At 44.9% G+C, this 14,615-nt stretch overlaps 1 protein-coding gene and 1 long non-coding RNA gene across 4 annotated transcripts; one reads left to right on the top strand and one right to left on the bottom strand.

Moving 5' to 3' along the window:
- Positions 1-2,274: 2,274 nt before the first annotated feature.
- On the top strand, positions 2,275-9,652 carry LOC135546365 (glycerophosphodiester phosphodiesterase domain-containing protein 5-like). 3 transcript variants are annotated; one of them, XM_064974723.1, is made up of 13 exons: positions 2,275-2,299; positions 2,791-2,850; positions 2,960-3,058; positions 3,198-3,291; positions 4,091-4,236; positions 4,767-4,849; positions 5,524-5,674; positions 5,786-6,004; positions 6,264-6,421; positions 6,508-6,652; positions 7,245-7,327; positions 7,472-7,551; positions 8,167-9,652. In XM_064974723.1, exons 3-13 carry the CDS (start codon positions 2,960-2,962, stop codon positions 8,253-8,255), a joined length of 1,347 nt encoding a protein of 448 aa, XP_064830795.1. In that variant the 5' UTR covers positions 2,275-2,299; positions 2,791-2,850; the 3' UTR covers positions 8,256-9,652. The 3 variants fall into 3 exon arrangements, with proteins under 3 accessions (XP_064830795.1, XP_064830793.1, XP_064830796.1); XM_064974721.1 differs by having other exon boundaries at positions 7,922-8,260; XM_064974724.1 differs by lacking the exons at positions 2,275-2,299; positions 2,791-2,850; positions 2,960-3,058 and having other exon boundaries at positions 3,205-4,236; positions 7,922-8,260.
- A 747-nt stretch (positions 9,653-10,399) lies between these two features.
- On the bottom strand, positions 10,400-14,587 carry LOC135546364 (uncharacterized). Its single transcript, XR_010456570.1, has 3 exons — positions 14,287-14,587; positions 13,953-14,061; positions 10,400-13,515 (listed from the first exon to the last, which is right to left on the bottom strand). It is a non-coding gene; the product is annotated as an uncharacterized LOC135546364 (long non-coding RNA).
- Between the last annotated feature and the right edge of the window lie 28 nt (positions 14,588-14,615).

Raw genomic sequence — 14,615 nt, 5'->3', positions numbered from 1 at the left:
GTGGGAGTGTGGTTTTCCTGGTCCTGACCTTCTTTCTCTCTCTCCCTCCAGGTGGAGTGTGGGAGCGTGGTTTTCCTGGTCCTGACCTTCTTTCTCTCTCTCCTCCAGGTGGAGTGTGGGAGTGTGGTTTTCCTGGTCCTGACCTTCCTTCTCTCTCCCCTCCAGGTGGAGTGTGGGAGCGTGGTTTTCCTGGTCCTGACCTTCCTTCTCTCTCTCCTCCAGGTGGAGTGTGGGAGTGTGGTTTTCCTGGTCCTGACCTTCTTTCTCTCTCTCCTCCAGGTGGAGTGTGGGAGTGTGGTTTTCCTGGTCCTGACCTTCTTTCTCTCTCTCCTCCAGGTGGAGTGTGGGAGCGTGGTTTTCCAAGGTCCTGACCTTCTTTCTCTCTCTCCTCCAGGTGGAGTGTGGGAGCGTGGTTTTCCTGGTCCTGACCTTCCTCCTCTCCTCTCTGTTCCTCTACTTCTGGAGCCAGGCTCACAACGATTACAATGACTTTGACTGGTGGGTCACACACACATTGTTTTCCCTTCCTCCTCTCTCCTCCAGGTGGAGTGTGGGAGCGTTGTTTTCCTGGTCCTGACCTTCCTCCTCTCTCAGGTGGAGTGTGGGAGTGTGGTTTTCCTGGTCCTGACCTTCCTTCTCTCTCCCCTCCAGGTGGAGTGTGGGAGCATACACCAGCGCACGACACACCAACACACACACACACACACACACACACACACACACACACACACACACACACACACACACACACACACACACACACACACACACACACACACACACACACACACACACACACACACACACACACACACACACACACACACACACACACTGATTGTACTAAACTCAGCAAAAAAAGAAACCTCCCCTCTCACTGTCAACTGTGTTTATTTTCAGCAAACCTAACATGTGTAAAAATCTATATGAACATAACAAGATTCAACAACTGAGACATAAACTGAACAAGTTCCACAGACATGTGACTAACCAAAATGGAACAATGTGTCCCTGAACAAAGGGGGGGCTCAAAATCAAAAGTAACAGTCAGTATCTGGTGTGGCCACCAGCTGCATTAAGCACTGCAGTGCATCTCCTCCTCATTGACTGCACCAGATTTGCCAGTTCTTGCTGTGAGATGTTACCTCACTCTTCCACCAAGGCACCTGCAAGTTCCTGGACATTTCTGGGGGGAATGGCTCTAGCCCTCACCCTACGATGCAACAGGTCCCAGACGTACTCAATGGGATTGAGATCCAAGCTCTTCGCTGGCCATAGCAGAACACTGACATTCCTGTCTTGCAGGAAATCACGCACAGAATGAGCAGTATGGCTGGTGGCATTGTCATGCTGGAGGGTCATGCCAGGATGGGCCTGCAGGAAGGGTACCACATGAGGGAGGAGGATGTCTTCCCTGTAACGCACAGTGTTGAGATTGCCTGCAACAACAACAAGATCAGTTTGATGATGCTGTGACACACCGCCCCAGACCATGACGGACCCTCCACCTCCAAATTGATCCCGCTCCAGAGTACAGTCCTCGGTGTAATGCTCATTCCTTCAACGATAAACACAAATCCGACCATCACCCCTGGTGAGACAAAACCACGACTCGTCAGTGAAGAGCACTTTTTGCTAGTCCTGTCTGGTCCAGCGACGGTGGGTTTTGCCCATAGGCAACGTTGTTGCCGGTGATGTCTGGTGAGGACCTGCCTTACAGCAGGCCTACAATCCCTCAGTCCAGCCTGTCTCAGCCTACTGCAGACATTCTGAGCACTGATGGAGGGATTGTGCGTTCCTGGTGTAACTCTGGCAGTTGTTGCCATCCTGTACCTGTCCTACAGGTGTGATGTTCGGATGTACTGATCCTGTGCAGGTGTTGTTACACATGGTCTGCCACTGCCAGGACGATCAGGCCACATCTGCAGTCCTCATGCCTCCTAGCAGCATGCCTAAGGCATGTTCACGCAGATGAGCAGGGACCCTGGGAATCTTTCTTTTAGTGTTTTTCAGAGTCAGTAGAAAGGCCTCTTTAGTGTCCTAAGTTTTCATAACTGTGACCTTAATTACCTACCGCCTGTATGCTGTTAGTGTCTTAACGGACAAACCACAGGTGCATGTTCGTTAATTGTTTATCGTTCATTGAACAAGCATGGGAAATATCTGGAAAGTTATTTGGATTGAGTTTATATGTTTGCATTGCAGGTTTAAATTTGAGACTCTGGGATTCTGGTTCCCCTGGTCTCTGGTGCTGCTGGTTGTTGCTGCTGCTCTGTTCACCTACATCTCTCTGCTGCTGGTGAGAACTAGTACTACTACTGAAAATACTGCTATACTTATACTACTGATATTACTGTACTATTACTACTACTATACTACTACTGCTGCTCATTTAACCTACACCTCTCTGCTACTGGTGAGAACTAGTAATACTACTATACTTTTATTACTACTATTGCTATAATATTATTACTACTATTGCTGTTGCTAGTGACAACTATAGTACTATCTCTATACTACTACTGCTGCTCTCTTCAGTGCTACTATATTACTATACAACAGTACTACTCCTGCTCTCTTCAATACTACTACATTACTATACAACTGTACTACTGCTGCTCTCTTCAATACTACAACATTACTATACAACAGTACTACTCCTGCTCTCTTCAGTACTACTACATTACTATAAACCTGTACTACCCCTTCTCTCTTCAGTACTACTACATTACTATACAACAGTACTACTGCTGCTCTGTTAATCTACGTATCTCTGTTGTTGTCTTGCAGGTACTAGCAGTGTGTTTACTGTCTGAGGGACAGAGGTTGTACCTTCACTGGAGTCACAAGGTATCTCCTATCATCCATGTAGTACAGCACACATTCAACATCTGTGAAGCAGCACAGACTGATCAGGATGGCCCATGTTGATTAGTCCTTTGTTATTTTTCCGTGTTAGATGGGGATCGTGGTGACCATGGCGTTCTCTGTCAGTGCCACGGCCGTTCTCTCTGAGGTGTGGAGTAAAGAGTGGAAGACCCTTCTACTCTCCCTGCAGGTTGGCCAGTCTAGCTGTCACAGACCAATCACATCAAGCAACCCAAAGCAACAATGTGAAATGTGTATGTTCAGTTGTCTGCATTGTGATATGAACCTTTCTCTCCCTCCCTTTCTCTATCCCCCTCCTGATTGGCTAGGTCACAGCCCCCTTTCTTCAGGTAGGCGGGGTTTTATTGATGACTCTCCTGTCCTGGCCAATTGCGCTGCACTTTTTTCGTATGAACAAGAGAGGTAAGTGCTCCAATTGGCTGCTGTAAAATAAGTCCAGGTTCTGGTCGTGTTTCAAAGCCTGGACAGGTATTGTACGTATCAGCTAATCACATCTACATGTACAGTATGTTATAGCAACCTAGTGCCCAACTGCATGGTCAATGATGTGCATGCAACCATTGATTGATGTATGCAACGTCTGAGCAGAGGAAGGCAACCTCTATTGACTGAGACTGAGTGGGACCTTTTCAGAGTTATAAAAGCCTGCATAGACACTGGCGTTACGCACACTGTCCTTCACCCTCTCTCTGTCTCTTTGTCCTTCCACCTCTCGCTCTCTCTTGTTTCTCTGTCATCTCCATGGTCACTGTTCTGAGTCGTCGTGGTGACGTGAAGCTGTAGGTGCACTAGCTGACTCATGTCTGGCCTCTCTGTGGAGGATAATGACACACACACACACACCTAGAGCCCTGTCAGGTGTACAGTAATCTGATTAAAGGGGCAATCTGCAGTTCACACAATAACAAAGCACCTACCCGCCACCTATTTTGGTAAACATCTAAAGGATGGGGCAGGAGAAATGTAACCACTCTCATTACATTCATAGACCAAGTGTTTATAAATTCATGAGGCATTTATAAATTCTTCAAGCAATCAGTGGGTAAAAAATATATGGATATAGCAATCACAGATTTCCCCTTTAAGCTCTGATTTCATCATTAAGACTTGTATAACTCTAGAATTAGAACACTGGACCTGCTAGACTTGTTCCAGTATGAGGTTGTTTTGAAATATATTCTCTCTCTCTGTCTCTCTCAAGTGCATCAAGTGTGTCTGTTGGGTGTGTACATGAGTGCATTGTTCAGTCTGTACCTGGTTCCTCTGGCCATGTATTCTCCCTGCATCAGAGAAGCTGGAACCCTGTGGCCAAAACCAACACTCCTCGGACACAGAGGAGCTCCCATGGTAGGACCAACCTATCATATATCTATCATTACAGCTTCATACTACTCAATGATTCAGTAGCACCCAGAGCAGCATGGTATGACCAATCACACTATCATACATTATCAAGATCAATATTATCCCTATATATCAGTAGTACCACTTGCAGTAAACAGTAAAATGACACAGAGGCACAACCAGTCACATTATCAACATGATCCCTATCTATCAATAACTTCATTATCAATATTATATCTATCAATATCATCATTATCACTATTATAACTATCTATCAATAACTTCAATATAAATATTATATATATCAACAACATCATTATAAATATTATAACTATCTATCAATAACATCATTATCAATATTATCAATATCTATCAATAACTTCATTATCAATATTATCACTATCTTTCAATAACATCATTATCAATATTATAAATATATATCAATAAAATCACTATCTACGACATACAATATACAGTGTGTGTGTGTGTGTGTGTGTGTGTGTTTGTTCTCATGCATGTCTGACCTCTAACAGCTTGCCCCAGAGAATACTCTAATGTCTTTTGAGAGCGCAGTGGAGGCTGGAGTGGACGGGTTTGAGACTGACGTCACTATAAGGTACACACCACACTGTCAGTCTGTCTGTCTTGTCTGTCTTGGATTGTTTGTCCGTTTGTCTGTCTATCTTGTCTTATCTGTCTGTCCCCTTCTGATCCCTGTAATAGCCCTGTGTCCTGGCTAGCCTTGACCCCTGTCCTGCCCTGTCCTGTCCTGGCTAGCCTTGTAATAATCCTAGAGATCAGACATTAGCGTTAGCATCCTTCCACTCCTCCCAGTTAATGTGATTGCATCCTAGCTAATCCAGTTAGCGGTTAATACTCCTGTCCAGGCCTGCTAGCCTGGCGCTGGCTGTTCTCTATGTGGCTTTTAGCATTAGCATGTAGCATGCAGCCCTGGGTTCAAGTACTATTTCTAATAATATCAGATACTTTAGCTGGGCTTGAGAGAAAGAGAAGGGGCCAGGGTGTAATGGAGTTTGCCTGGTCTAATGGAACCAATAGAATAGTTGAAAAACTGCAAACTTTGCCCATCAGGCACTCCAGGCAGGCTAAAGCAAACGCTCAAAGTATTTGAAAGATTTCAAATAGTATTTGAACCCAGGCCTGGTAGCAGGACTATAGCTAGCATACCCAGTGTAGCTTCACCTGAGACCTGCCACATGTTTGTCTTGACCATGTGAACGCCAGGACAATAATCTCCCCCCTCTCTCCCCTCCCCTCCCTCTCTCCTAGTGCTGATGGCGTTCCGTTTGTGATGCATGACCTCACCTTGCAGAGGACCACTAACGTAGAGGAGGTGTTTCCTAACAGAACACACACACCTGCTGCCCTATTCACCTGGTCTGATGTAAAGCAGCTCAACGCTGGGGCCTGGTTCCTCTCTGTAAGGACACACACACAGTAGCTGACTTTAGCATCATGGGTTAGTTAGTAACTGTATTAAAGACCCTTTTTTAACCATCACTCTCTCTCTCTCTCTCCACGCCCTTCCCAGTGGGATCCGTTTGGCACAGTGTTCTCTCTGTCACCAGAGCAGCGAGAGCTAGCTGCCAATCAGATGGTTCCCTCCCTGGATGAAGTTCTGGACATAGCGAATCGGGCTGGCAGGACAGTGCTGTTTGACCTGAGACAACCTCCTCCTGGACACCCTTACAGAGACAACTACCTCAACATCACCCTAGACCTCATACACAAACACATCAACTCCAGCCAGGCACGTGTGTGGCTGGGAGGGTCACCTTGGTAGTTCCTACCTTTGACTCAAAGGACCATGTTAGAAAGGCCTGCTGCCATTCAATGGTGTCTCCCCGCTCTTATAAGGTGCAGCCTTTTTTAATACTGTGTGTGTGTGTGTGTGTGTGTGTGTGTGTGTGTGTGTGTGTGTGTGTGTGTGTGTGTGTGTGTGTGTGTGTGTGTGTGTGTGTGTGTGTGTGTGTGTGTGTGTGTGTGTGTGTGTGTGTGTGTGTGTATAGGTGATGTGGCTGCCATCAGATCAGAGAGAGGAGATACAGCAGGTGGATCCAGAGCTGCAACAGACAGCCGGACAGACTGCCTCTATTCAGGAACTACAGGACAACCACATCACTACCCTCAACCTGCATTACAGCACCATGTCTCTGCAACACGTCAGGTACACACCCACACACACATGATGTACTAGAAAATGTCTCTCTGCTCACACACTATGTATGTATGTGGGTTTTGTGCGTGTTTCAGTAAGTACAGGTCGGTGAACATCAGTGTGAACCTGTATGTAGTGAACCAGCCGTGGCTCTACTCTCTGGCCTGGTGCAGTGGAGCATCCTCTGTGACCACCAACAACATGCTGCTGAAAGATATACACACACCGCTGCTCCTTGTGGTGAGACACACACGCACACCGCTGCTCCTTGTGGTGAGACACACACACACCGCTGCTCCTTGTGGTGAGACACACACACACAACGCTGCTCCTTGTGGTGAGACACACACACACACACACCGCTGCTCCTTGTGGTGAGACACACACACACACCGCTGCTCCTTGTGGTGAGACACACACACACACCGCTGCTCCTTGTGGTGAGACACACACACACACCGCTGCTCCTTGTGGTGAGACACACACACACACCACAGGAAGTGGAGGACAGGCATCCAACTCATTGATGCCATTCCATTTATTCCATTCCAGCCATTATTATGAGCCGTCCTCCCTTCAGCAGCCTCCTGTGACACACACACATTTACTCCTTATGGTGATACACACATATCGCTATTCGTCAGACACACACACACACACACACACACACACACACACACACACACACACACACACACACACACACACACACACACACACACACACACACACACACACACACACACACACACACACACACACATCGCTTCTCCATATGGTGATAAACACAAACCACAAACACACACTAATGTCTTCACGTGTTTCCCTACAGACTCCAGAGCAGTATAGTGTTATATGGGTTCTGACTGACCTGGTCTCTGCTGTTCTTATCGTCTGTGTCTTCATATTCCACTGGTGAGTTCACACGTTTCTGCATACATGTCAAAAGGGTGTGACTGAGGCGATTACAAAATATAATGGGTTAGTTAGATAAAGGTATGTCTGTAAGGTGAAAGTCTCTGTGTGTGTGTGTGTGTGTGTCCCCTCCCTGTCCTACAGGTGGCGTGAGCGAGGCCTACACTTCTGGTCAGGCAGTCGACAGACACACGAGACCGGGCCTTATAGCAAGTTCAGGACTGGTAAGGACAACAACAATGTCATACTGTACATCACTATGGCCCTCTCCCACTGGATTAATCTTCTACTTGTGTGGAACACACAGGCGCACCAACATTTTAATCTCTTGCATAAACTGTACAGTCTATGAGCTGGAATAGCTGGTAGTTTCTTACATTCAAATCAAATTCTGAAAGAATCTCTGCTCAATGCCAGTGGTGTTCTAACCCTCAAGTTTATTGGACTCATAATATTAAAAAGCCTGTTTCATCAGAGGCAGTATGTTAGTGCATTTTTAATGCAGTGTACATCCGTGCACCTCGGGGATGATTTGAGCTTTTACTCAGAATACCGGTGAACCATACATTATTCTGTGTTCCGTCTGTACCTCAGATCCTGTGGAGTCAGGGTGGGGTCGATGGAATCCCTTCCACTCAGAGTCTCCTACTAGAGCCCTCATCTCTCTCCCTCTGGACCTCAACCCATGAACTCAACTCATTAACCAATGAACCTCCCATGAACCATTCCCAAACCCCAAATCTTTGGACTTCAACCCACACATGAACCCTGCACCAACCCCTCACCTGAACTCCAACTACCACACCCCTGACCTCTAACCCTTAACCTTTGCCCAGCAGAGCTTAGCGACGTCTGGTCCATCTCCAGTGGGAATGTCCGAACGGAACTACGGACCCCCAGTACCCTCCACACCATCACAGAGGAGTAACACACATTCACCCAGTCACGCACACACAACGTGTGACCGCACAAGAATGAGCATAGGGAAATGGGAAGGAAAACAAGAGAAGAGGATGAACTGAATGTGTAAAAAGAGGAAGAGGCTGATGTAATGTGAAAGATAAGCCAGTATTTTGATAATCCTGATTAAGACTGTTGTTCCTTTGTCCTCACTTGACCAGCTCATTCACACCCCCTCTGGTGACCACTGGAACTGCAGAACTGAATTGCTGAAATATGAAATATACACTGAACAAAAAATATAAACGCAACATTTAAAGTGTTAGTCCCATATTTCATGAGCTGAAATAAAAAAATCACTGAAATGTTCTAATTGCACAAAAAGCTTATTTCATCCCTGTTAGTGAGCATTTCCTCACTTACCAAGATAATCCATCCACCTGACAGGTGTGGCATATCAAGAAGCTGATTTAACAGCTTCTTGAGGTGCACCTTGTGCTGCGGACAATAAAAGGCCACTTTAAAATGTGCAGTTTTGTCACACAACACAATGCCACATATGTCTCAAGTTTTGAGGGAGCGTGCAATTGGCATGCTGACTGCAGGAATATCCACCAGAAAATTGAATGTACATTTTTCTACCATAAACGCACGTGGTCTGCAGACCATGTGAAACCACGTCAGCCCAGGATCTCCACATCTGGCTTCTTCACCGGCGAGATCATCTGAGATGGGTTTGGAGTGAGGGGTGGTGAGGAGTGTTTGTCTGTAATAACTCATTCTGATTGACTGGGCCTGGCTACCAAGTGGGTGGGCCTATGCCCTCCAAGGCCCACCCATGGCTGCACCCCTGCACAGTCATATGAAATCCATAGATTATTCCCTAATTCATTTATTTCACTTGAATGATTTCCTTATATGAACTGTAACTCAGTAAAATCTTTGAAATTGTTCCATGTTGCGTTTATATTTTTGTTCAGTATGTTGTTTTTATTCTCATAACTGTTAAGACATCAGCTGCATTAGAGGAATGTATTAAATGTATTAAATAGGGTCTATATTTTCTGTGTGAGTGAGTGGATGCAGGTGAACACTGACTGTACTGTGGTTTTAGTTTGATAAGGTTTTCATGATCAGGAGTTGCTATGTATATTTGAATGTATGACCAAGCAATAGCCTAGGGTTTTAGCATGGCAGTGAATACAGCATCTGCTTCTGCTAACACACATATCTATCATGAGATCTACTCCAAAATCTTAATTGTTTATTTTGAGATTGTAGAAGCTGTGTATGACTTTCAGGTGTTGTGTGGAAAGTTGCTGGTTTCAGGTGTTAGTCTGTGGGTTGGTTGGTTGGTAATGGCTCTGTGGACAGTGTTGAGCAGGAGACAGGAGATCTACGTGCCATAGGAGACACAATGTCCACAGGCCAGGTTGGTTGGTGGCCTGTGGACAGTGTTGATAGGGAGACACAATGTCCACAAGCCACTGGCCAGCCATACAGAGGAGAAGAGAGAGATTTTATGGGCTTCTACAAAACTTTTGTTATTATCTGAAACATTCTAGAACTCTCCAAGAGATTCTGGAACCCTCACAAGACATTCTAGAACTATCCCAGGGCATTCTGGAACTGCCCCAATACATTCTCACAAGCCATTCTAAAACTCTCCAAGACAGAAAATACATGTTGACAATCTGTATGTTCACAGTAAACCAACTAACAACAGAGCAGTTGATATCCTGATGACCAGAGAGTAAAATAATGATCTTCTGCCATTGGTGGAATTGCACTCTGCCTTGCTTGCATTAGAGACCGCTAGGCTATACAAATACCATGCCATCAGGAATCAAAACCTATATTTGGTCCCAACAATGATTCAAAGGTATCAAACACTCCGAATGTAATTGTTGTTAAATAGCTAAAGGGTACATAGTATTTCTGGTTGTTTTCTGTATAACAGGACAACCGTTTTGTTTTAATGTATATGAGCCTTCTCTATGTTATGTTACTATTTTCTGACTGTAAATAGTATTACCTGATATTAAAAATCTTTAAAGAATTGAGTTGGTTGTATTCATTGATTAACCCATTTGATTCCATGTCCACAGTATAACGCTACTTCTGTTACTCCAGTTGAAAAAAAAACATTGGCCACAGTCTGCATCCAATCATCTTTATTGTTTTTATAAAAACAGACACCTCAGCCAAGATTCAATCTAGGTCTGAGGGTTCTAATCTACAATGCAGCTTTTTTTTTGTACTTTTTACCCCTTTTTCGTGGAATCCAATTGGTAGTTACAGTCTTGTCCCATTGCTGCAACTGCCGTAGACTCGGAGAGGCGAAGGTCGAGAGCCATGCATCCTCCGAAACACAGTGTTGACCCACTGCTCACTTAACCTGGAAACCAGCCGCACCAATGTGTCGGAGGAAACACTGTATGGCTGGCGACCGAAGTCAACGGGCATGCGCCTGGCACGCCACAAGGAGGCGGTAGAGTACGATGGGACAAGGACATCCCGGGTGGCCAAACCCTCCCCTAACCCGGACGATGCTGGGGCAAATGGGTCTCCCAGTCGCGGCCGGTTGCAACAGAGCCTGGGTTCGAAATCGGGTCTGTAGTGACGCCTCTAGCACTGCGATGCAATGCCTTAGACCGCTGGCTGTGCCACTCTGGAGGCAACAATGCAGCTTTTAAAGGCAACGATACCTCAGCATGGAGATTGTATTCAAGGTAACTACTGCAGGTGTCAGCTGCATTGGAAATTCCCTTTAAATGTCTAGCACACTACATTATGGTTTCCGATTTAATCCTGGCCCTCATTCGGGGTGCAAGAGGAGAGGCGAGGCAAAGAAAACTAGACTAATGGCATCTCTGACAGTAGCCCCACTGTCATCGTGTCTTCTGTCCAGGCAGTAGAGCAACACAGCTGTTTTAGTAATACTGTAGTAATATCACCCAGACAGACTGGGAATACTGTGCATCCTAAATGGCACCCTATTCCCTAAACAGTGCATTACTTATACCCAGAGCCTTGATTTTTTTATACTAGGGCCCTATATATGGAATAGAATGCCATTTGGGACACATACACACTGTTGTGAACCATACGGTGAGCTAAATAGTTACAATTTACCCAGAACTCTGTGTTGTTAATGTAAACTAGCACCTGCAGAATATAGACTGATTCCTCATACAAACCATATTTTCACTACATGGACAGATACCTTACACAATGTAAATATAAAATAAGTACCATAAATCTTAAACAAAACTTAACCTGTGACTAGGGGGCAGTATTTTCACTTTTGGAAAAATAACGTTCCCAAAGTAAACCGGATATTTTGACAGGATAAGATGCTAGAATATGCATATAAATAACAACTTAGGATAGAAAACACTCTAAAGTTTCCAAAACTGTAAAAATATTGTCTGTGAGTATAACAGAAGTGATATTGCAGGCGAAAGCCTGAGAAAAATCCAATCCGGAAGTGACTCATGTTTTGAAAGCTCTGCATTACAATGCGTCCCTATTGAGCAGTGAATGGGCTATCAACCAGAATACTTTTACTACGTATTCCCCAAGGTGTCTACAGCATTGTGATGTGGTTTTACGCCTTTATGTTGAAGAATACCCGTAAACGGCTACATTGCGCAAGTGGTCACCTGATGGCTCTCAGGGTGATTCTTGCGTAAAATACAGAGGTAGCCATTTTTCCTCTTGCTCCTACTGAAAAACCAATTGTCCCGGTGGATATATTATCGAATAGATATTTGAAAAACACCTTGAGGATTGATTATAAACAACGTTTGCCATGTTTCTGTCGATATTATGGAGCTAATTTGGAATATTTTTCGGCGTTTTCGTGACCACAATTCTCAGCCAAACGTGAAGAACAAACGGAGCTATTTTGCCAACAACAATAATCTTTTTGGAAAAAAGGAACATTTGCTATCTAACTGGGAGCCTCGTGAGTGAAAACATCCGAAGCTCATCAAAGGTAAACGATTTAATTTGATTGCTTTTCTGATTTTTGTGACCAAGTTGCCTACTGCTAGCTGGACATAATGCTATACTAGGCTATCGATAAACTTACACAAATGCTTGTCTAGCTTTGGCTGTAAAGCATATTTTCAAAATCTGAGATGACAGGGTGATTAACAAAAGGCTAAGCTGTGTTTCAATATATTCCACTTGTGATTTCATGAATAGGAATATTTTCGAGTAATATGTATGTCCTGTCTGAACAACTAACACAGGGTGTGTCCCAAATTACACCCTATTCCCTTTATAGTGCATTACTTTTGACAAGAGCACTATGTAGGAAATAGGGTACCATTGGGATGCAGGGTATAGAACTCTTCATGCAGAACTCAGAATCATCCATGGCTCTGTTGTGTTCCAGCTGAGTCAGGTCTGGACCTGGTTCTACAAAGGATTGTAGGGAGCTTTGCATCCCTGGTTCTAGTGAGTATGACAAAGGCCATTGTTGAGTTAAACACTAGTCTCATAGAGCTACAGTACATAGACCTGCCAAATACCAACAGATAATGATCCTTTCTGGTCAACACTAAATGTTCAAACTCCACAGCAGGCAAGTCCACCTGAGGCTTACAGCACAGACAGACCTCTCAGCTAAAACCTAATTATACCATGCGCTAGTAGGAAACACAATAACATAATTAGCTGTGCAAAATGGCGATCTTGCGTTGTTGTGTTGAGTTACAACTTCCGAGGCTGCTGGTTTGCATATTTTTTCAACTCAAGTACGCAGAACAGTGTGTGTGATCCTACTTGACGTGGTTGTCTGTGAGTTGCTTGAGTATCTGACAGAATAACTCATCTTTTAGAGGTTCGGCCTTCAGGGCTCCTTCAAAGATCTGGTCTGTCAGCCCGTTGACCGAACGCGTTAGCTTGGGCATATACTTCATCATAGGTGGCACAGTCAAGGAGTTTACATATCACACACATGTCACAGGTGGGATCTGAACCCTCTCTCCTGAGAAACCAACATCTTAACTATTAGACCAAGAGGAAATTCCATCTCTGGCCGAGGTGGATTTTAAGTTGCAGGCACGTTTACCTAATCACAAGATCGTGAGTCTGAATCACACACACTACAGATGGTGTGTTTAGCTAGTAGCCAGTAAAGGATATCTATGAAGGCCATGCAGATGTCCTGTGACAGGTCTTCATGGCTGAGGACCTTCTTCAGTAGGGGCTGTTTGATAGGCTCTCTGGTGCAGCTCCACATTGAGGCCTTCCCTCTGTTCTTAGTAATCATCACCCTGCTCAGAGTGTGTTTGGGAGGTGTGGAGAGAGAAAGAGAGAGAGGATAAAGGTATAGATAGGGGTGACATTTTCCTCAGACAAAATTATTGTGTGTGTGTGTGTGTGTGTGTGTGTGTGTGTGTGTGTGTGTGTGTGTGTGTGTGTGTGTGTGTGTGTGTGTGTGTGTGTGTGTGTGTGTGTGTGTGTGTGTGTGTGTGTGTGTGTTTCCACGGGGCGGCAGGAAGTCTAGTGGTTAGCGCGCTGGGCCAGTAACCGAAAGGTTGGTGGATCGAAGCCCCGAGCTGCCACAGTCAAAATATGTCGTTCTGCCCCTAAACAAGGCAGTTAACCCACTTTTCCTAGGCTGTCATTGCAAATAAGAATTTGTTCTGAACTGACTTGCCTAGTTAAATAAAGGTTGAAAAAATAAATAAATGCATATGTGCGTGCCTACCTGAAGTGGTCATAGCTGAACTCTTCCAGTGTGTAAGGTTTAACCCTCTCCTCTCCAGTTTCCTGGAGAACCAGCTGAGACAAACGCTTAATGACATGCGCTTCACCACCTGTCAGAAAACACATCATCAACACTGGACATTCTATCTGATCTACATACTCTCTGGGTCTCAAATGGCACCCTATCCCTATATAGGGTACCACTTTTTTTTACTATGGAGTAGGGTGTAGGGAATAGGGAGCCATTTGGGACCTAGCCAAAGTGCCCAGACACTAAGGGAAATGTCATCATTTCTAGAATGCTTAAATCTCCAAAACCTCCTCCTCTCTCTTACCTCCTCAGTGATCTTGGACTTCTTCTTCAGGGTGAGGGACACTAGTTTGTCGGACACTGTTCTTCTTGTTGCTGTCTGAATGGGGGGTCTTAAGGGGAGGGGTTACAGCAGGACACAGTTTATAAATCAGCTAGGAAACATCTTCGAGGAAGCACGACTGTACTGTACTACCCAGAGCAACTCTACAGGTGTATCAGACCATGAGGGTGCAACTCAGTTTTCAACTAACCGAATGAGATTATAGCTACGTGTTATTATCAATTACTTCCCCCCTCTTCTTCTTTTAATGATTTAGCAGATGCTCTTATTCAGAGCGACTTACTGTTAGT

The sequence above is a fragment of the Oncorhynchus masou genome, chromosome 9 (assembly GCF_036934945.1).
Source record: "Oncorhynchus masou masou isolate Uvic2021 chromosome 9, UVic_Omas_1.1, whole genome shotgun sequence".
In the NCBI taxonomy this organism is placed as follows: Eukaryota; Metazoa; Chordata; class Actinopteri; order Salmoniformes; family Salmonidae; genus Oncorhynchus; species Oncorhynchus masou.
Note: the sequence above shows the minus strand (reverse complement) of the source record. Positions and strands in the feature narration are given on the sequence as shown.